This window comes from Lissotriton helveticus, chromosome 7 (assembly GCF_964261635.1).
Source record: "Lissotriton helveticus chromosome 7, aLisHel1.1, whole genome shotgun sequence".
Taxonomy (NCBI): Eukaryota; Metazoa; Chordata; class Amphibia; order Caudata; family Salamandridae; genus Lissotriton; species Lissotriton helveticus.
This window is the reverse complement of record NC_136068.1, coordinates 1,389,034,819-1,389,058,884: the sequence shown is the minus strand read 5'-3', so window position 1 is coordinate 1,389,058,884 and position 24,066 is coordinate 1,389,034,819. Positions and strand designations below refer to the sequence as shown.

General features: G+C 43.2%; 1 protein-coding gene across 3 annotated transcripts in view; it reads right to left on the bottom strand.

Annotated features, from left to right (window-relative positions):
* Positions 1–17,732: 17,732 nt before the first annotated feature.
* The window catches only part of LOC144770305 (ketosamine-3-kinase-like), a 246,190-nt gene continuing 239,856 nt past the window's right edge, over positions 17,733–24,066 (bottom strand). For 2 of the 3 annotated variants that reach the window (XM_078654706.1, XM_078654707.1), the window contains exon 6: positions 18,593–19,113. In XM_078654706.1, the coding sequence (XP_078510832.1) occupies positions 18,775–19,113 (339 nt within the window). In that variant the 3' untranslated portion in view covers positions 18,593–18,774. Of the gene's footprint in view, positions 19,114–24,066 lie in introns of all 3 variants that reach the window. The other variant, XM_078654705.1, reaches the window with a different exon arrangement.

The window sequence follows — 24,066 nt, the reverse complement described above, 5'->3', positions numbered from 1 at the left end:
TTCAACAACACTATCCCAATTGAACTAATTGACTGTCATTCACTTCCTAGAATTCTTTAAATATTTTTCGACTATCAATTTAACGAAGTGTCACGTTCCTTCACTTTCATCACGTCTTAGAGTGTACCGCTCTCCATGCATATCTTCCTGATTAGCCCCAGCTGTATCTGTTTTTCAGAAATTAGAGTTTTCACAATGACATTGTGACTAATGCTTAGTTAGTAAAGAACAGATTTGCACTTTAGATATAATTTGTGGAATTTCGGAAAAGCATGGTATAAGTGTAAACAAAAAAAATAAAACGTCTTAGGGTGTCAGACCTGAGGGAGATTTGTTAAGACTTTTAAAGATGCTCCACAGCCACAGAATTTTGATAAAGTTGAAAAGACGTTAGGACTTTGGGAATATTACTACCAGTGTTAGAACACTAAAGACATTATTAAGGAACGATCTGCAGTTTGAATGGGGAGAGGTTGAGAGTGAAGCATATTAGCAACAAAAAGATTGATTGTGGAAGCACCTGCTTTGAACCCGTATGAAGAGTGAGCAATCCCTGTGAAAATGCCCAGCTATAATTTCCTTATTATAGGCGAGTTGTGATATCTCTTGTCACCTACCATAATGATATAGTTGCTCAACTATTCATTTATTACTGTGAAGTTCTGATGTCACAATGCCTGCAGCAAAAGCCAGGGTAAAAGCATAATTATATCTGCAGTTTAAACATGGACAATTCTAACTGGTCTTTCTTTCTAGTGATATGTTTTTCTAAAAACAAAGAGATCAACAGAAAGGAGATATTGATGGCAGCGTGTTTATTTTTTCCATGCTGTAGATCATTACATGAAATATAGAATCTACATGTTTCTACACAAGCTGAACCGTAGCATGTTTTGACCCGACTTACATTAAATTGATTCTTTTCACAAAAAATACTAACCGCTTTTTGGTGTGTTCATTTTGCAATGAACATGAAAGAGCAAGACACAAAGGATTTAAGCGGTTTTAAGAAGGATGAAGGTGTGACCCGTATGAGGAATAAAATACCCTCTGTTATACATTAAAAGGATATTACAAGTCACTTCAGAGTGCCATGACCTTATAAAGGGACTCAGTCTTCGGGTTGGTTCTGCTATATGGTCAAGGAAGTCCTTGTTGACTTGCAGTGTTTTTATAATGTACAGCAGGGGTACTGTATCCCAAATATAAACGATTTGTTTATTATATAAACAGGGCTGTCCTGGATGTATTTCCTACACCAGAGAAATCTTGAACTTGCAGAATGGATTGCCTGCAATTGAGGATATAATATATAGGGCCTGTGTTTCATTACAAATCGTGCTCACCACAAATACACGCCACAGAACAACCGCTATGTACAACTAATGAAAAAGATAGAGACCGGTGGCAACATCATAGTACGCCAGGTGGACAAAGGAGGAAACGTTGTGTGGTGGCCTCTGGAATTATATCTAGAGGAGGCCACAACCAACTTAATGACCGACAGTGCTACAAAAGAAGCAATATCAGGGCTCTAAAACAATCATGGTATGATTTCTACAATAAGTTGATAGCCTGGAAAAGCGCTGGACTTCTAAGCCAGGATTAATTTAAGTCCTTAACCCTTTCCATGCTCATGACGAGCTCAGCTCGTCATGCAGCACAGTGCTCCTGTGCTCATGACGAGCTGAGCTCGTCATGACCACACCTGTTTTTATTGCTGTCCAGCACAGCAGGGGAATCGCTCTAGCAGCGATGCGGTTAAAAAATGATCACCCTGTCATCCCCGCTACGTACTTCATCCCCAAGTTGCATAAAAATTCTCAGAAGCCGCCTGGAAGGCCTATCATTTCAGGACGAAAAAGTCTAACAGAAAATACTTCCAAAATATGTGGATTCCTTTCTTCAGGACCATGTAAGGACTTTGCCCTCTTTTGTCCAGGACACTGGCGATTTTTTACGAAAACTAAACGATATTGACTGGCATGATGAGTATATGTTAATGACATTGCATGTCACTTCCCTTTATACTTGCATACATCATCATGATCGCATTAAGGCGGTTGATCATTATCTGGGTACCAGGTTTATCCAGTTTCATAACCACAACAAGATGCTTTTCGTTCAGAGGTGACTTGGGACCGGTCGCCTGATTTTCTTCAGCACTCTGGGCAGAAGTGGTATAGGCGGAGAGGGGTACAACAGACCGCAACTCCACTCGCGATGAAAAGCGTCGCCTATCGAGTGCCGCCTTGGAAATTCCAACGTGCAGAACTGTTGACATTGCGCGTTCTCTTCGGTGGCGAATAGATTTAACCAAGGCTCTCCCCACTGTTGAAAGAGACTTTGCGCCACCTCCGAGTGAAGGCGCCATTTGTGATTCATCATGCACCTGCAGCTGAGTTTGTCCACCCTGATGTTCAGTGAACCTGCCAGGTGTAGAATAAACAAGAAAATGCCCTGATGTTCCAGCCATGTCCAGAGGTGCTGGGCCTCCTGACAAAGGGTCCATGACCTCACCCGCCCTGTTTGTTGCAGTACCACATGGCAGTGGTGTTGTCTGTGAACACCTGCACTACTGTCCCCATCCCAGGAAGGACGCATCCGTCACCACTGTGTGCTCCGGTTGGGAAAGGGAAAGGGATCTGCCATTGACCCAATGCCGGTTTGTGAGCCACCACTGCAACTTTTGCGCAGTGCCCTCCGAGATCTGGACGTAATCAGACAGGTTTCCCTGATGCAGCACCCACTGGAACTTCAGGTCCCACTGCAGAGCACGCATATGCCATCTGGCAAGATCGACCAGCAGGATGCAGGAGGCCATGAGGCCTAGCAGCCTCAGGGTCATCCTGACCGAAACCCAAAATAGAGGCTGAAAGATCAGAATCAGAGCCTGAATATCCTGGACTCGCAGTTCGGGAGGATAGACCCGAAGGTGCATTGTATCCAGGACTGCTCCGATGAAGAGGAGCTTCTGAGAGGGAATCAGGTGCGACTTCGGCATATTGCTGGAAAACCCCAACAAATGCAGGAGGTCAGCCATAGTCTGGAGGTGGGAGACGACTGTCCGGGGTAAGCCTGCCTTCAACAGCCAGTCGGCGAGATAGGGAAAGATGGAACCCCTGATCTGGGCAGATGAGCTGCGACCACCGCCATCACTTTCGTGAACACCCTAGGGGCGCTGGTAAGGCCAAAGGGGAGCTCGGTAAACTGAAATTGCTTTTTGCCTACCGTAAACCGCAGGTAATGCCTGTGGGCCGGCAGGACGGGAATGTGGAAATATGCGTCCTGCAGGTCTAACACTACCATCCAGTTTCCAGGGTCGAGAGCAGACAAGACCTGAGCCAGAATTAACATCTTGAACTTCTCCTTCCGGAGGAAGCGATTGACGTCCCTGAGGTCCAAGAAAGGACGCAGGCCCTTTTACTTCTTGGGCACCAGAAAGTAGTGGGAATAACAACCACGTCATACTTCTGATGCAGGAACGAGCTTGATGGCTCCCGTGGCCAAGTGGGCAGCGACTTCATGTTAAAGAAGTGACAAGTGATCCCCCGACATGCAGTAGGACTGGTGTGGCATTGCTGGAGGGGTAGTCTCGAAGGGGAGGGAGTAACCCCTTTGGACTATTTGTAAAACCCAACTGTCCGAAGTGATGGTGCATTTGATAGGCTTGAAAAACCGGACTAGGAAGGTCTGGAGGCAGTGGTGGCAGGATTGGAGGTGGACTTACCCGCCATCTGGCTCCCTGACCCGGCGGGTCCCAAGTCCGCGCTGAGACTGTTGCTGCGCAGGCCTGTGGTTCTGAAGCGTACGTGTCGGGGCGCCCCTTCCGTGGCCACGAAAGGAGCGAAAAGCAGAAGGCGGAGGAGGACGCATGGCGGAAAGGCCCAAGGACTTGGCCGTAGCCCGCGAGTCCTTAACGCGCTCCAACACATTATATGCTTTGTCTCCGAAAAGGCAATAGCCATCGAAGGGCATGTCCATCAAACTGTTATGGACATCCCCAGAAAAAACAGTTGTCCTGAACCGGGCCTGGTGACGGAGCGCAACCGGCGTGGAAATCACCCTGCCCAGCGAGTCGGCGGTGTCAATGCCACAGCGATTAGTGAACTTGGCTGTGTAGTGTAGCTCCTATTTTCCCAATAGGCTCTGCGCATTGGAATAGTACCTACAGCAGTAAAGGCCTAGGCCAGACGTTAACTAGGTCTACTACTGTCGAAACTAGACTTAATTTTTGGGTTTGCCAGCTAAGCTCAGAGTTCGCTAGAAACTTTCTCGAATGTTCAAGGAAGGATTAACTCCCCTGATTAGACAAGAAGGGATTTAGTTTCTGACAACCATAGAACATGACAACTTTGCTCTCCCCTAATCAAGAGTCAATCTCAAGAGTCGTGTGAGCACAAGGCAATTATTTTACTCAGTCAGTACGTGCATTCTTAGTCTCACCAGAATGTAGAGAAAAGGAAGAGACGGGCGTGTTCAATAAAAGATGTTATTTATTGATCAGTCTCTTTTCTCGTACAAGAGAAATGGATCGATATTATTGCAATACTTATAGTTAAGTAAAGTGCATACATTAAAAGCAATAGTATAAAATAATACTGTAAAAACATTGATATGGTTTCTGAGCCATATGATATTTAAAATGATTAAAATATATTTACATACACATATACATTTGACTAAACGTACTCAACTGGTGTTTCTAAATACGCCTACCCCGTGTACCTGACCTAAGTCTAATGCGTGGGCGGGAATAGAAAGTTACAGTTTAAGTTAAGTTTGTTTTTGCCAAGTGAATAACTAAAGAATTCTCTAGGAGGGGTTATTCAGTTCTGTACCTGGAATTTAGGATGAATGAGGAATGGTATCTCTTTCTCTGCTCTCGATATTCCAGGCTGCCTGCGAGGGCTGCCCAGAAGCGCCGGTGCTGGGTCTCTCGGCTTGAGATAGCAGCGCGTCTCTCAGCGCGTCAGGAAGGCGGGGCTGCTGCCTGCGGGGTCTGCTTCTGCTCTCGGCTTCGGCAAGTATGGCTGCTCCGTCTTGTCACCACGCGTGTGTTTGCATAGGGCAAGGTCGGCAATATTTATACCTTAAAGGTGCCGAGATTGACGTAAGGATGGACATAGGTACGTCAATAAAGATGTCATACGACTTGCTCGTTAGCACATTCTTTTGCAAAAGTTCTCTGTGAAATCAAAACAATGGCCGCACGGATTTTCCAGGTTGTCATAGGTTTGATTTGTTATGAGAACGTCGTATGCCTTATCAGGGGCTGGAGGAATGTCGCTTGTCTAATTAGATCTCAAGCGTTATGACCTAATCAGATAACACGTTCCTGTGCCGTAGTGTGACTGCGTCAGATAACGGTATCTGCATCATGGGGGATTTCTTGCCTCATGGGCTGACTGTTAGTTAACTAGCTAGGTAGTTTAACCAGAATAGGGTCAGGAATAGGGGGATAGATTCAGAACCTATAGAAATACACGACACCCACTCCACGCTAACTATGGTCATATCTACTAATCTATGCATAGTATAACATAGTACAACATACTATAGAGTATAGTGTATACCTTACCACCCCAAAATACATAAATGCATTTCGAAATTTTCAAATATACTGAAAAATTGCAGTCATATATATTGTATGCACTTAAGCCATGAATTAAATGCAAAAGTAAAACACGCATTGTAATGCATTATTGCTTTTTGGTATATGAGAAATACACATGAAATGGCTCTTAATATAGCTATACAGAAAGGAAGGTCGAGGCCATTTCATCACATAATAAAATATTTGTGAACCTACCAGCGGGCAGCTAAAGTCTATATAAAGTATCTAAAAATAGAAATCTTAGTTCTCTAGGAATAGTTTCTTACTTTAAGCAGAAGATCAGTGTCCCGGGGAAAAAATATATAGAAAAATATTTTAAGGGCTTGCTGAAAAAAGTTGCTGTCCGTGAACTGGATTGTAATTGTTCATGTGACTTTTATTTTTAAAGGTTGAAGGCCGAATTCAGGGAACGCCGTGTGCGAGTTTACTCAAAAGTCTCTATTTCTGTTCCGGAGAGAACATCATATCATTCAGGCTTTCGAAAAAACTGTCAACAGCTTCATGGGAAAGTTCCACTAAGTCGGAAATAGGGGTAACCATGCATTCATGCGCATGATTGTCTCCTTTGACATTCTGATTTGCATTGCTGACAGAAGGTCGTACCTGTTCGATGCTGCTTTCATCTTGAACTTCACTACTCTTCAATCGTAATGGTGAAGATTCCAGGAATGCCGTCATCAGAATTGGCAGCCTTTGAGGGCAGCACAGTGCGTGAACCTTGGTAGGAACCAACAGTGTATCTGCATCCACCGGCGCATCCGATTGTAGCGTCAGACAGGTGTCTAACACGCATTCTTCTCCGCATAGCAGACACCTTAGTACAGGTAAAACACACCTTTGCCACATTGGTCGAAATGATAGAAACCAAGTCATATTTAGGTCTCTAAGCCGGGAGAGTCCCAGGATTTTTGATATCCGGTCCCGGTATCCAATGGCTAGGATCGTATCTTCCAATCGAATGGACGAAATCTGGAAAAATACCCAGTATGGCTTTGAATGGTGTTAATGCCATCGAAAATACTGTCTTAAATACCTTTGAGACCCCAGTGGTATCAGAAATATTTAAGATTTCGCTCAGGATTTCCGCGAAATGTACGGGGGAATTAGTTGATAATAATGTATGTATCTCTGCAGTCGTCCTTGCGACTTGTAGATCATACGTTTCTTTAGATGACGTGAGCCTTGTAGGCGTCTGAAGAAGCACTGTTTTCATTCTGCTTAAAGTGTCTATTCGAATAGAAGTAATTTTCAAACCGGGCCATGCCCTTGCCTCCCTGTCTGGTAAGGAGCTGGGGAACAAAGAACGTCCACAGCACTTGACCTTCGCCGTCGTGGTGACGAGATAAGGAGTCCCGGGCATAAGACTACAACATCTGCGGTCTACAATAAGAATGTAACTCCCATTATAGAGTCTTTGAAAGAATGGTTCTATTTCAGTTGCAGGTGCGCCTTGCTGGTGACATGAAAGGTTGTATGAATTCCCTTCACAGGCTCCATGCAAACTAATTCCGTTACACAGAAGCGTGCCGCTTAGTGACATAGCACAATTGTTGCCACTAAGAAACACTTTCTGTCCTTTATTACTGACACATGCATGTGAATAGGGCAGGTTCCAAGTTGTTTTAAGGTACCCCTTTCCCAATTTCTCGTACATGCCAGCCTGTATATATTTTTGGCAGTATTGAAACCTGAAGGTTGAGATTGGAATATTTATGATTCCGTGGATTATCCATTCACTGACAGGTCGTTCTGACATTGTCATTGGTAATCTTTCTAGTTTTTCAATGCTCAAGATTGTATAATCAGCACCCTTCTGCGCCATACCGATTTGTCTATCAGTAAGGTTAAAGATTTGGAATAGTGACGTTGTGTTGATTAAACGCCAAGGCACATAGCCTGAACGCAGATTTTGTAACGTCCAGCCAAGCTGTACAATAGAACGCAATTGCGACTGACCATGTTGTAATAACAGTAAGTCTTGCGATAATATGTCGATTGCTGAAGACACAATGCTGTCCAATGAAAATATTCTGGAGGACAGAGTCATTAACCCATTGTCCACTACAGAAAGTGATTTTTCCAAATTAATACGATCAATTTCACGTATTCTCTCTGCTGTTTCAATTTGAGTAACCTTCCAGGCCTCATTGTATGCTGCATATACAGAGGCTGCTATGAAACGCTTTTGACGCTGTTTGCGTGGTCCCATTATGAAATCACGCAAGTCAGCACCATCAGTAAGTAAAGTTAGGTGTTGCTTAATTTCAGGCAGTGTGGAAGTTTGTAGCCATTGAAGGCATAATTTGCCCACACTGTAGGTTGTTATTATCCCTGGGTGATGTCTTTGAGGATATCTAGGGTCTGGCCTGGTCATTTTGAAACCCTGTGTTTTATTCAGGAATCTATCTTGACAGTTATTTGTATCTGTGGGCCAGATCAACCATTGTTTCCAATCAGGATGTGTTCTGTTTTGGTTAAGTATGGCTTATGTCTATTTCTTCATCTGTATCAGAGTTATTGCTAAACATTGTTGGCTTTGGAATAGACAGGTTATTTAAATCTTTGATTTTGGCTAAGCCAAGACAGGTGGTTTGTTGAACAGTGTCATTTAAAAATATCATTTGTTCTGGGATCATGCAGGCTCTAAACAAAGCTTCTATACCCTGTACTTGCCATTCTTTTGTACCCCAAACACTTTTCAAATCAACATTTTTGTCCCAATAATCAAATCCAAAAGTATTCATTTTTTCAAAGAATGAATCTGAATATATCAATTTTGTGTTGGTTATCATGGTTTTCATCCCTGTCTTGTTTGACAATTTGTAATAAAATGTTTCAGCATTAGTTATGTTAAAACCTGAAAAATATGAATATTTGTCATAAACGGTTCTAGAGCTCCCTTTTGGAGGTGTAGCACAATGTTCCCATTGATTATAATTTAAAACATTTCTAGGTTGTGCAGATTTATGCAAGAAATGGTTACCATAATGGTTATAGCAATACATACTATCATAATTTGTAGAACCTTGCAAATAATCATGTTTTGTAAATTTAGCAGACATTACTAAGTCAGACATCATATTGTTTATACTTTCAAAGTCCCAATCATCAGCAAATGAGTTTGGTTTTGCAAAGTCACTCAAGGAGATCTTGATTTGGTGTGGATATTTCAGGATCTCGACCGGACCATAAATTTCATAGTCAGTGTTGTCCCAGGCTACCCCACCAGGTATTGGAATTGCTGTGAAGTTGGCTGAAGAAAGTTCTGAAGAAAGTTCTCGTTTCTCGACGTGTGAAGATGTGTGTGGTTTGAGGACCAAGTTGATGTTCTGACTTGCTGTGTCCATTTTAGCATATTTTCCCTCAATGAAGCGTCCCAAGGTAAATACCATGATGAGCCAAAGTATGAGGATAAATGCACCAAAACCCACCCAAAATTCAATCCATGGAGTAACCAGATATGTTTCTTTCAGTTGTTTCAAAAGTTCCTTAGCTTTGTCTTTAAAGGATTTTGATGATGGCTGTGTCTTTTGTTCGCTGAAACCTTCAGAGGAATCATCGAAGTTGATGAAGTAACCAGATGCAGTTCTGTCAATTGTTCCAATTGGTTCAGGATTTTTGTTTCTTGCATTTTCACTTGGAACTTCATTGTAGATTGGTGTGTCTCTGCTAAATGTCTTTATTTGGGTTTTCAGAGGTCTGAGTTCTATTGCATTGTTGCATAGTCCTTGTTGTTCTTCTTTAGGCGTTTCGAATGTGATGAGCCTCTTTGTTAGGACCTCTGTACTGGTAGCAAACCTTGGTGTTCTGCTACTTATTGGGAGTCCACTTGGCCTACCGTTTGTTATAGGCCACATGTTGTGGTTTTACCAGGTCGATGGATACAACTCGGTTCTCCTTTTTACCAGCAAGTGGCGGTAGTACAACTGATCTTGTCCCGTTGACAGACAAGACAGGAACTGCTTTTCTGTAAGAAGGCCCAAATTCCTTCTTTACCGCGATCTTTTCCCTGATTAGATCCCCGACTATTGGAATCCAGACAGGTCTTGCTGGGACAGGTGGTGATTCTTCAGTGGTTGTTGGCTGTTGTTTCAACTGTATGTTGCTCAGGTCTTTTCTTGTTTTGTTTAAGTCCTGCAAAATAGCCAAACGGTCTTTGACATCAAAGGTTTTTTCTATTACCACTGAAGTCTGACTATCAAGGTCAGAGATCAACATCCTAGTTCCTGAATAATAATTCGTACGGACTGAATCCCTTCAGAGAATTTCTTGGCAAGTTATTTAGACTACGTTGGACACTTATTAGATGTTTGACCCACCCAGCTCCCGAACCTAATGTCCTTTCCATTATAGATTGCTTTCTGCCTTGGTTTTTTCTTTACACCATCCCATACCCTCAGGAAGGAAGTGAGAAGATTCCCGCTGGGCTGTGCTCATTTGGCCATTCTTTCCCCCCCCAGGCTGGTTTGTCTGAGTGAAAAAAAAATGGTCGAACGTAGCATGCTCTTAGCGTATATGCCATTTAGACTCGCAAATCTTGTATAACAGTCCGGACGTCAGCCGAGTGCTGTGGATCTACATTATAAGTGGAACTAGCCTGTGTATGTTAATCGCAAGCCATTCTTTTTGTTGGTAATATTATCTGCCTTGATACGACGAGGTATTAAACTGCTTCTCTCCCCACTGCGATCTCTGTTGCAGTTTGGGCAGTTTTTTACAAACATGGTGTAGTGCAGGCTCATGCCTGGCCACCAGTACCGTGATTGTAATTCTTCCAGAGAATCTTTTAATTTAAGGTGTCTGAGACCCTCGCCCATGTGTGCGTCTGCGATTAACAAGTTTCTCCTGTCCATGTTTGGAATCACTCTATCCCCCACTCCAGGGATTCGAGCAAAAAGGACGGAGTTTGCATCGATTATGTATGTATAATTGAGTGGATAATTGATCGGTAACGCTGAGCAGTCGCCTTTTGATGACGTTTTCACCGCCAGCAATGTTTCGCCGTCAATGTATTTTAATGTACGCTTTTTTCGATCTACGGGAGCCGGTTTACTGGCTGCCGCTGCGGCTGTTTCAGCCAATGAATTCCCTACAACGTGAACGCCATCACGCTGGTGACTCAGTGAGTGTGTCACGTGAGTCTTTGGTAGTTCTTTTTTCAAAAGAGCTACTTGTTCCCAGAGCAGTCTCTGCTTTATTGGTGCATCTGTGTCATCTTTGTAACCGTTCTGAATCCATGTCTGCAAATCCTTGTTATATGCTTTGACGCAGAAATATGAATCTGACACTATAAGTGTCGGGAATTCGCGATCCGCATTATCTAGCGCCATTTTCAAAGCTATTATTTCAGTTTGTAGTTCTGAATTAGTTTCTACTGAGTGTGATTTTGTTAATAGAGGTCTTAGTTTACCTCCGCGCCACACTTCTTTTGTAATCTCACATGTGGGATTGTATGCATGTTCTCCCCAAACGGAGGGTTGAGCATGTCCGTCTGTATAGATTACACAGGCGTAATGTCGTAGAGGCAGAATGTCGATTGGCAGAGGATACGTCTTTTCATATTTTAGATTTTTTAATTCTTCTAGTTCTTAAAAGACTGTCAGCCAGGCAATACTTGATAATTCATATCCTCCGTACTGGATTTTCAGATGGGCAATTCTGGATTTTTTGAAGTTGAATTTGTAACCCTCTGCAGCGAAACCAAGTATTATGGTGTTCACTCTTTTCAAGTGAGTCTCCAAGTCATCATCTGTTAAGTAAATGTCATCGACATAAGATAATGCTTCATCATCATATAGTTGTAGTAATTCTGTTACTCTCGCTGAGAATACCCCCGGGCTGTTCTTGTACCCCTGGGCTAACCGACAGAATTGTTTTTGAGTGCCATTTACTGAGAAAGCTGTTAAATATCTGCTCTCTGGTGCTATGTTTTGACAAAAGAATCCGTTGGAGATGTCCAAGGTTGTTTTGTATTTTTTGCGCACTATGTTATTCATTAGTGCAGCACTGTGTGAGTTTTGCACTGCAAAAGTTTTGCAACATGTGTTAAGGTGTCGGTAATCCAAAACTAGGCGATATGAATTGTCTGGTTTGGAGACCGGAAACAAAGGATTGTTCATTTGTGAGGTGCAAGTTTCAATCACCCCCTGGTATTCTAGCTGATCTAGTATTTCATTTACTTGTTTTTTAGCTTCTTGCTTAATTGGGTACTGCCTTTGTGCAGTTGGTTGTGATTTTAACTGGATTTTGTGAGGAGGAGAATCCTCATCCCATCCTACATGATTTTTATATAAAGCAGGTGCTAAGGCCACTGCCCACTTTCTAGCAAGTGTATATTTTTTATGAATCGGGATTTGATTCGAGAAGGCAGGCATAATTACTTCTTCGCCATGAGGGCACTCCCTGACAAACTCTGGTGGCCAGTCTTTTTCAGCTAGAAGGATGTCATAACCCTTCGAGAGGTTATCCCAAAATAGTCCCCTTATTTTCCTAGTCTTATCTCACTCTATACGTAATGTTATCTCGTATATTTTGTGGGGCTTGCTAACTCTGGTATCTGCAGTTTCCACTTGAAGGTATTCATTCGTGTCCACTGTCTCCAGATGATTCATAAGGACTTTGCGAGCTATGCTCACCTCTGCTGCGCTGTCTAGCATTGTCTGAGCCCACTCTCCGTTTTTCAGTTGTGTCCTCAGTATCCTCGGCATTGTTAACTACCTTGATACTAGCTACCTTCTTTTTTGGAAATTGTAATTTCTTTTTCAGTTGAGCAGGTTCCTTGTCTTTGGACTTGGCGTGCTCTTCTGATCGTCCTCTTCTTTCCGATTTCTGCGAGGAATTCTGAAAAGATTGAGAGGGACGTGTATCAATGTCTTGATATCTATCAGGTTTTTTAATATTATCCCTATTTCTAAGGTTATATCTATTCCCAGAGGGGTCACTCTGGGGTGACCTTTGTCTCGGGTTTGGAGATTTCTCTCTTCGCCTAGGAGACCTTCCTCTGGACTGGAATTTCTTTTCTTTAGGATTGGATTGTTTGTTCCCATCCCAGTTCTTTTTTGGTGAATTATTATTATTATTAAAAAATATTTTTTCTGGACTTGTAGTCAGTTGCGGTTTTACTGGTATTCCACCTAGACTATCTCTGCCTAGTTCTTCATAGGATTTTTCTATGATTCTGGCAATTTCAGCTGGTTGGTCTGCTATATCTGTCTCTTTTAACCTCTGGCGGATCGCCACGTTTGCTGCTTCACCTTTTATGTTGGCTAATAATATAGCCGAGACCTGCTTGAAGTCTTTCAGTAATTTCATACCAAGAGTTAAAGCAGGTTCTGGACCGTATTCATCTTGAATTTGTTTTAGCACATCTGGTATCACCGAAATGGATGGAACACCGTGCGTTTTTGTATAGATGGAAGCAAAGACTGTACCCCAAGTGTCACAGTCCTCAATGTGTGGTGCGATTCCCATTGGGAGACATATAGTCAGAATCCTGTGTTTTTCTAATGGGGTGGTGTCAGGAAACACCGCCTCTATTTGGGTAATTTTCTGTGCCAACCAGAATGGTATTTGTTCCCGTTTAGCTGGAACTTTACCTAGGCAGGATTGGATGTTCTATGGTGTAATTTTATTTGTGTTCCCCTGGTGAGGGGTCAGCTGTGGAAGTTTAATCGCTGGCTGAATTGTTGAAGTCCGCATTACATACTGAACTAATTGTCTGTGAATTTTTAGTAGTTGTTTTAGCTGTATTAACAGCTCTGCTGCAGGCATTCTTTCGATGTCTGGATGTGGTGTGTATCCGGCTAGGACCGGCCACGTTGCTCCTGGTCTTCCTAAAGGACCGAGCCTTGTAATGTGATTGTTATGTTTTAGGGCGCCATCAAATAAGAGCAAATGCTCTTGGAATTTGAGTGGTACTTCCACCTCCTCGAAAGGAGTGTACTCATTAGGAGGTTCCTCTACTTTGTAATAGTGGAAGTACTTTGTTACAGCATTTGCTGCTGGAAAATGTATCCATGTATAGTATACCTCTGTCTGCCGATATTCGTGTGCCTCAATTACGAATATGACTGTGCCACCTCTAGGTGTCAGTCCATTTTCTATAAGTTTTAAGGTTATAGATCTCCTTTTGGCGACCTGGATGAGTATTATATCCGGGTCTGCTGTTTGCATGGTAGCATCAGCATCTGCTATTTCAGTAGCTAATCTAATTGCCTCTCTTTCATCATCACTCTCTGCCATTTTACAGACAGGATGGTATTATGTTTGTTTGCAGATCAGGTTTCTTATGGAAACAGAGATTAGATGCACAATATTCTGGAACTGTTTTATCCTTCAACGTTGACTAGACCAAGAACCATACATAGGAGTTCCCTCCTGCGAGGTTTTGGAGAATATAATAACCTTTCACCCACTCCAGACGTCTTTGGAGTATTTGGGAAAAGGGGTCTGAGTGAGAAAGCACGACTGAGTTACTCTAAATGTCTTACGTTAGTTTTATCGCCCTTTCCAAACGCGTTGGGCGCCATGTAGTGTAGCTCCTATTTTCCCAATAGGCTCTGCGCATTGGAATAGTACCTACAGCAGTAAAGGCCTAGGCCAGACGTTAACTAGGTCTACTACTGTCGAAACTAGACTTAATTTTTGGGTTTGCCAGCTAAGCTCAGAGTTCGCTAGAAACTTTCTCGAATGTTCAAGGAAGGATTAACTCCCCTGATTAGACAAGAAGGGATTTAGTTTCTGACAACCATAGAACATGACAACTTTGCTCTCCCCTAATCAAGAGTCAATCTCAAGAGTCGTGTGAGCACAAGGCAATTATTTTACTCAGTCAGTACGTGCATTCTTAGTCTCACCAGAATGTAGAGAAAAGGAAGAGACGGGCGTGTTCAATAAAAGATGTTATTTATTGATCAGTCTCTTTTCTCGTACAAGAGAAATGGATCGATATTATTGCAATACTTATAGTTAAGTAAAGTGCATACATTAAAAGCAATAGTATAAAATAATACTGTAAAAACATTGATATGGTTTCTGAGCCATATGATGTTTAAAATGATTAAAATATATTTACATACACATATACATTTGACTAAACGTACTCAACTGGTGTTTCTAAATACGCCTACCCCGTGTACCTGACCTAAGTCTAATGCGTGGGCGGGAATAGAAAGTTACAGTTTAAGTTAAGTTTGTTTTTGCCAAGTGAATAACTAAAGAATTCTCTAGGAGGGGTTATTCAGTTCTGTACCTGGAATTTAGGATGAATGAGGAATGGTATCTCTTTCTCTGCTCTCGATATTCCAGGCTGCCTGCGAGGGCTGCCCAGAAGCGCCGGTGCTGGGTCTCTCGGCTTGAGATAGCAGCGCGTCTCTCAGCGCGTCAGGAAGGCGGGGCTGCTGCCTGCGGGGTCTGCTTCTGCTCTCGGCTTCGGCAAGAATGGCTGCTCCGTCTTGTCACCACGCGTGTGTTTGCATAGGGCAAGGTCGGCAATATTTATACCTTAAAGGTGCCGAGATTGACGTAAGGATGGACATAGGTACGTCAATAAAGATGTCATACGACTTGCTCGTTAGCACATTCTTTTGCAAAAGTTCTCTGTGAAATCAAAACAATGGCCGCACGGATTTTCCAGGTTTGATTTGTTATGAGAACGTCGTATGCCTTATCAGGGGCTGGAGGAATGTCGCTTGTCTAATTAGATCTCAAGCGTTATGACCTAATCAGATAACACGTTCCTGTGCCGTAGTGTGACTGCGTCAGATAACGGTATCTGCATCATGGGGGATTTCTTGCCTCATGGGCTGACTGTTAGTTAACTAGCTAGGTAGTTTAACCAGAATAGGGTCAGGAATAGGGGGATCGATTCAGAACCTATAGAAATACACGACAGCTGCATCCCTCCCTTCAGAAACAGCCTGAGAGAGCACGGGCCTGGCCTTCTACGGACATTGAGGCAGCACGCGTGCCACCGTATCCCACACAGAGTGGAAAATAAAAGCCCAAGATGCATGTGGTGTTCACAGACCGCAGCCCTGAACTGGCGGAAGAAAAAATCTTTGTACTGGAATGCTCCAGTTTCCTGGATACCCTGTCTGGTGGTGTGGTAGGGAATGGGCTCGGGGACCGAAGGCTTGGACAACCAAGCTCTCAGGGGTGGGGTGTTGGGAAAGGAAAAAGGGGGTTGCCCGGGGCCGGGTGATGGCGTCAGGCCACGTTCCTATCCACAGGAGCCCCTGTGTTGGGCCTGGACCAGGTGCACAAAAGAACATCCGAAAGTGCATTGTTAAAAGGCAGCAGTGGCTCCGAAGAGGTAGCCTTCGGCTGAAGCACGTCTGTCAGGAGGTTAGTCTTGATGGCCACTGTAGGGAGCTCAAGGTGGAGGGCTTTGGCCGCCCTACAGAATACCACTGCATAACTAGCACCCTCCTCCGTAGCCACGGAAGGAGGAGACAACATGCCAAGGTCAGGAGAGGTATCAAGACCACTGTCATTCCCCAACTCCTCTGCCCAGTCGGCGTCAAACTCACATTGTGCTGTGAGAGGGTCCTCAGACCCTTCCCAGTTTTCCCCTTCCTCCAAAGGCTGATAAATAGGCCGAAAATAAGGAGGACAGACATAGGGATAGAAATCCCCCATCATCGTCGGAATCGGCGTCGAGGGTCGCCGTATCCACATCAGGCTGAAACCGGGGGCGACGTCGTCTGGTGGGCGGGGCGACGTCGGAGAGGTGGTGCCGGTGTGGTCGACGTCGGTGAAGGTGCCACAAGGCCAACCGACGTTGACCTGGATCTAGGCACGGATCAATGGGGGTCCTGCGGCACCAGGGCCGGAGCCGACAGCGATGCAAGGCTGGAGCCGCCGGCAGGAAAGGGCTAGGACCCCCAGTCAGGCCTGCGGCCCGAAGGCGCGCCAGCGGGACCCGACGGCCCAAAGAGGCAAGCCATGGCTGACAGAAATTCCTGCAGCTGGGCCGGAGTCGCCGACGGACCCGGGAAGGGTGGGTAGGCCTGCGGCGACTGCGTAGCCTCCTCTGAAGCCGTGGGGGAGGCATCACCCGCACCCTCAGCCGTGATGGGAAGTCAGAGAGCGATGGCGCTTCTTCGACTTCTTGGAAAGCTTTGTCTTACCTTACCCCAAGTGCAAAGACTTCGATCCCGATGAACGGTGGTGGCGACTGATGGACTTTCGGGACTGCTCCCGCAAATTCTTCGGCGCCATAGCCAGGCAGTCGGAGCACGACTTGGGGCCGTAGTCGCGCTCCAGGCGGTAAAGACACACACTGTGCCGGTCCGTCACCAACATCATTCGATGACAGTTCCTGCAGGTCTTGAAGCTGGGCATCCCTACTGCACCAGGAGTCATTCGACTAAAAAAATAGAGACAAAAAGCCTCAAAAAGTGACTGGGAGTACTGCTCTCTCCGGATCTGCGCTTGCCTGTGCGGAAAAAGAAAGAACGGACGTCCGCCAGAGGGCGGCGTCTATGTAGCTGCCGCAACATCATCCAGGCGACTACGATGCCAACAACGGATGCAGAGCTGCACAACCCCCACCTTCCGACGCGCAGGGGTACTGCTGACGAAAACTTTCCGGATCCAGTCTGACGCCTGGGTAATTCTAAGGTAAGGAATCTATCACTAACGTGTTTCTTTCAGATATTAGTAATATGTCTCCCCACTTGATTTATCACTCCAGATTTAAGAAAACTTTGGAAATCCAACTATTTTTCTCCAAACATCACATTATGAGCTCTGAAAATCTACACATTTTGTCTTGAATACACAATTTGGCCTATATATGCACATATAATATTAAAACCAAGCAACGTGTTCCAATTTAGTAGGCTGGGATGCTGGGAGCTACTTACAGGTAGCTGGAGAGCTACCAGTTGCTATCATTGGAGAAGCCAGCATCGCTCACACAAAAGCACCCCTAAAAGGTAGGTATTTCTAGGAACTAGTGTACCAATCAACCTGACCCTTATTTAACACCATGTGTTACATTGTATTACTAAACATGTTTTGACTACAGATAAACAGTAAACACGTGCATACAGAGACACCAATAAGACATTGAAATAAATAAACAGAGTTGAACAAACTGCACCAAAATAAATAGTGCTTCACCTTTGTATTAAAACCAGGGATACTAATAAACATTTGACTACTGTTATACTATACAAGAGCGTGACATTGTACCTCCCTAGTTCAGTTTAAAAGCTGAGCGTAGATATGTACCAACTCATGCTTACCAGGATTGCTAAACTTAAAACTATTGAAATCAAACACGAATAAAGACTGACATGCAAATTCTACTCAGGACTACATCTAACAACTTCACAAACCACAGGTGTCATACTTCTGGGATTGCACATTGATTGGTAGAGCACAAGACCATGTTATCGGTACTATTTGCATGTGCAAACCTCGGATGATGGTATAGCCAAAAGGGGGAACAGGCGCAATCAACTTAAAAACATTCAGCTGCATTCAGTACTCAATTGCGCACACCATGCAATGTCTACAAGACCAATAACGTTTTATACAACACCGGTAAGACCTTAGATTAAAACATGAGCCTGCAAGGATCAAGGTGATGTCATAAGTCACCCAAATAACCCAATCCCCTGATCATTACAACCCTTCCCCACCTTAGGAGCACTTATTCAATGCATAATTTCTTCCGATAACTTTCTAGAATCAATGTGAGTCTTACCCATTTAGAAAACATATTTGTCTGAACCAGAATATTTCACTTTGACTACATGGCCATAAAATATTATTCTACGCATTTCATTTTTTCATAAATCCACACATTTTGCCCAGACAACACAATTACTTCAGTCTAAATGGGCACAAAGCCCTTCTTATCCTCTGTGCTTTTACAGTCTTTCCCGAAAGCAAACGATTGTTTCTGCAGCCAATCTACTGTTTAGGCTTAACATATGTTAGCTAATTAATAAACCAAAGTGGGAATTTATGACATAGTGATTTTAATTCTAGGATGATTCAGAATTATGAAATATACATTTGTGTGTAGCTTACATGCTATCTTTGTAAGGAGGGCTGTACCTAATGTGACACAAAGTTAGTTGTTATTTTGGAATCGCACTGATATATTCCACGTAGGATTTCCCCTCATTAGGATTTCCCCATATTCATTTGATAAGGTTCTTCATAGTGTTAAGGGATGAACCTCGATAACCAGTTCCAAAATGATTCCAGTGGTTCAGATAATGATAGAGTTGGTAAAGTTTCTGTCGTTTGTTGAAGCCATCAGCTTTGGGAATCTTCTCATGGTATGCAGCATAGAAAGAGCTGGAAAATCCCCCAAACATGCTTGCAATTCCCAACTCGAACTCAGAATGGCCGTAGAAACATGCAGGATCAAAGATCACTGGCCCAGACTGGTCTTCGGCTACGTTTCCTCCCCAGAGGTCTCCGTGAAGAAGAGCCGGATCAATCTTCATATCTCTGAAAAGCTCTGGAATCTTTAACTAACAAAGAGAAATAAAGGATACAAACCAGAATGTATCATCTGTACACATTACAACTGGGCTAATAAAAAATTTGCAAAACGAATGCTTCACCCAAGAAAGGGAGACATTTGTTTAAAGACCCATATGTTGAACCGCCCATTAGACACTGTTCGAATGATAATGCTAGTAAGACCCTTGGCACAGATAAAGTCGCTCATATTTTTGTAGTGGTATTCCAAACCTAGCACTCATAACAGATGAAAGAAGAACAAACTCTCACCCACAACTCCCTGCTCCTGTTGGGATAACTCTCCTACCATCAACTGGGAGCACTTAGTTCTTACCACTATGCCCAGTGGATTGTAAACATAGAGGGGTATGTGAGACTGTGGAGTTGTCCTAATAGATCCCTTCCCTCCTGATCTGGCTCTTCTTCCCTCGCCCCTGCTTTTGCAGGCTCTTGAAAGCAGAGCATAAGAATTGCCCTAATGTCATGTAATAGAAAAGACTGTTCAGCTAACTAATCACCTAAAAAACTTAAACTGTAAACTACCGAGAAAATAGCTTATGAATACATTTTTCCATCACAAGTTTGAAAAGCAACTAGGCGGAAATGTGTGCACCCCTGCATGTCTTTATAGTAATGGTAATATGTTTCTGTTTACATATAAGCCCCAACAAGCATAAGGGACATTCAACATGGCTGTGTCTGTTTCAGACCAGTGTGAAATAACAGAGTGCATTGTCATATTCCGCACTCTTCCACAACAAGCATTGTCAAAGCAAACAGGTCTGGCTTTAATGTGCTAACGCGTGCAGCATTAGTTCACTATATTAAGGCGCACAGGAGGAAGTCAGCAGACAGAAAGGGCTATTTTCGTAAATAAGTCCTTCATGCACTTAAATGCAAGCACTCGAGTGGCGGCAGAAGGCTTTTCCTAAACAGCCAATAGCATTAGGTTATTGATGAATACTCCATTTGGCTGGTGCTAGGTCTGATTGACAAAGTCTCAAGCCAATGCCTAAAAGAGGCTACCTGAACAAAGCCAATGATTGAGAGGGGCACATTCAAAGCAAATATTTGTATCAATAGGTCTGTTTGACAGTTGCACTGTCAAAACCCAGACCTAAAAAGGATATACCATTGCTCATAGGTCACTCAACATTTGGTTCCATGAGGCGGTGGTCTAAAATGGAACTGAAATGCGAGAAATTGTGGATAAAAAGAAGCGACATATACAATAGATAATATATCAATTCACGTACACCACAGAACTCCTCTTGTGCTACCTCCAAACGTTATATATAAAGACAGAACTGTGGTTAGTGATATACACAGTATGTGCATTACATTAAAAAAGTTAAACTATCCTAACGTTAATGCTACGTGAAAAAGGATTTCTTAATCCCTATTTCCACCAAAGTAGTGCAATCAAAGCTATGTATTTTAAATCTAAACTCATAATTCCTGCTATGTAACAATGAAACACATACCTTCGAAGTTTTCATTTTTATGTCTTTTGCGGCATCCAGCTATGAATTGCTGGTGCCCTACAGACAAGAAAAGAGATCTTTATTTACAGTTAAAGGTTGTGTTACTTAAATCATGCAAAGTACAGCAGTTCACATTTGGTATAGCTGATCACCTGTCCACGTGGTTTGAAATATGTGTGCATGTTTACAAGGAAAGTCAAAACAGTTATGTTAGAGCAAAACGGGCAACACCATTAAGTGAAGGATATGTAAGTACTTTCTAGCTTGAGGGCTCCGGATGGTGACAGCTGGTTCATTGAAAAAGACAATGGATGATGAGAGAGTTGTCCCAACAGGAGCTATCCCAGGATGACCCATGACATAAGCTGTGGATCAACGTTTGTAGGCCTTTCACCTGTAACAAGCATTTGCAAAGTCAATTGGTCTTGCCTTTGTGATGTATTGGCTTTGCCAATGATTTTAGCCATGTGCCACAGCATCCCCGCACCACTCATGTGTTCACCTCAAAAGATGGAGCTACTTTTTTTCTTTTTAGTTACCGACCGAAGTTGGATGGGTAACTAAAGAGAAAAAACACGTCAAAGTAATCTTTCTTTCATAGCAGGTTAAGGAAGGAAACTGGGGTGGAGGTGGGGGGAAAACAACTCCGGGGCACGGGTGGGGGACTGAAGAACAGAGGACAAAAGGCCAAAGCAGCACATGTGGAGCGAGAGGTGGTGGGTTTTAAAGCGGGTTTGAGAAGCACCAAAGAGGCAGAAGCAATATGGGGGAAGAGGGGGAAAAACAGCATAAGGGAGTGGATGGAGTGGAAGCAAAATGTGAGGGGCAGGTAAGGGGAAGCGACACAGAGGTGCGGGCGGGGGATCAAACGGGCGAAAGACAGCAACATGGAGCTGGCAGGGTGAAAGCACACAGCCGAAAAGGCAATGGGAGGGGACTGGGGGAGAGGAACCCAGAGCGCAGAGGAATGGAGAGAAGCACACGAAAGAGACAGGGAAAAAACACATGCTTTCTTGTAGATTGCTTAAGAAAAAGACACAAAGTAGCACCTGAAAAAAGCAAACAGTGGAAGGACATAGGAATGCGCTAATGCTCATGGGGAGAGACAAACACAAGAAGAAGGAGGAAAATCCACACAGCTTACAAATAAGAAGCATGCCAATTAGAGGTACAGTAAAGCCAACCAATTGTAAGCGATGCGTGGTGTCAATGGTCATTGTAAGAGTACAATATGTCTTGCAACTGACAGTATGCATGGTCTTAGGCGAGACTTAAAAAGGGTCCCAACAATCCACATACCCTTGCGAAATACTACCACTTCCATTATACATTCTTGTAGAAAATAAATCCTTGTTCAGCATTCGAAACATCATCTAACTGTATACTTTTATCTTAAAAACAGTTACACCACTGAATCTGAAGTATGTCATGTTGAAAGCTGAATACTCAGCAGTGATTCCCTGGTTTTTCAAACAAAAAAGTGTCAAAAAACATATAGCATTGATGACTTCAGCTCCAGAGTTTAAAACTAAAACAAATTCCCAGTGGTCTAGGAGACCAGCTCTATTACAACAGCAAAGCTCTATATTTGGAAACCAAAGAGTCCTCCATCAGCAGCTGCATCCAGGAACAGGTAATGAAGCATAACACTCTTGCAAAGGAGTGTACAAATCCCTAGCAAATGCATCAGCGTGGAAGCTGTAACAAGGGTAGGACAAGGATTTACCAGGAATAAACAGTATAAAATATTCAATGAGAGATGTTGTGGCAACCTTCACACAACACACTGTGTACCTTCATTTATACTTGAAAGGCGCCTGATGGTTAGAGTGAATTTCAGTTACTAAACTTTCAAATCCCTAGCAAATGCATCAGCGTGGAAGCTGTAACAAGGGTAGGACAAGGAATTACCAGGAATAAACAGAATAAAATATTCAATGAGAGATTTTGTGGCAACCTTCACACAACACGCTGTGTACCTTCATTTATACTTGAAAGGCGCCTGATGGTTAGAGTGAATTTCAGTTACTAAACTTTCAAATCCCTAGCAAATGCATCAGCGTGGAAGCTGTAACAAGGGTAGGACAAGGAATTACCAGGAATAAACAGTATAAAATATTCAATGAGAGATTTTGTGGCAACCTTCACACAACACGCTGTGTACCTTCATTTATACTTGAGAGGCGCCTGATGGTTAGAGTGAATTTCAGTTACTAAACTTTCAAATCCCTAGCAAATGCATCAGCGTGGAAGCTGTAACAAGGGTAGGACAAGGAATTACCAGGAATAAACAGTATAAAATATTCAATGAGAGATTTTGTGGCAACCTTCACACAACACGCGGTGTACCTTCATTTATACTTGAAAGGGCCCCTGATGGTTAGAGTGAATTTCAGTTACTAAACTTTCCGTTCTGCTCACCGTGGCTCTGCTTAACCATATCACACCACCTAGCCTGTTTCAACTTTTTTATCTAAGATATAGTAATTTAGCAGGTCAACCTTTCACGCCACACAGGATATGCTGTGTTTCATCTGTCCAAGCACATTTACCACTGGGTCATGCCCTAGCAAAGAGCGACTTGATGGGTGTTTGCCTTCCGTTTGTTCTGTCCTGACTCTTTGTGTACGTTATTGGTGTTCTTATGAATTATATGCACTACTCAGCAAGGGGAGTGTCATAAAATATTTTCAGAGAGTTCGACCCACTAACAGCCTGCTGGTACAACCTGCATGCAGCATCATAGTGCCAGTCCTTTATATATTTTTAGCACACTGAAAAGCCAGTGTCACACAGGGTAAGTGATGTTTGGATCGCAGGTGGACCAATGTCGAAAGTGGTAGACATGCTGTATTTTGCTTCTGTACCCTCCTACCATACTACCTGGCATTTCCCAGCTCCCAGAAACAGTAGTCATCTGACCGCTCTGCTAAAATGACCAATAGGGCTATTAGTCTCTTCTTATATTATCAAAAAGTAACTGTTACTCCTCTAAGGGTCTGCTTTACAGTTTACTTTGCCACAAATAAACACAACACAAACAAGGCGGACACCCTGCCTGGAATAATACAAGTGCCACTGGATATAACTTGTAATACCACGGACGGAATATCTGTCACGTTTGGGATGAGTAATGATGGAGCGAGATAGAAAACAAAATTTTGTTTAAACTCGCAAAGTCATATTTCCATAACATGAATAATAATATTAATGAGTTGTGCTATGTTGTACTAATACAACTTAGATTAAACTTTACACGTGGGGGGACTAACATGTGTGCTCATAAACGTGCATAATTGTTGCATCTTTTTGTTCGTGCAAAATAATAAAATAATTTATTGTTTTCGTTTTTGTCATTACTAACTGCTGCAAACTTAAAAGAAGCATGTGCTTATTTTGCTTTTCCTTGTCTGTGTGTTGTCATTTCTACTATTCTAGGTGCATATGGGTCTCATGGAATAACGGAGACTGGTAGAT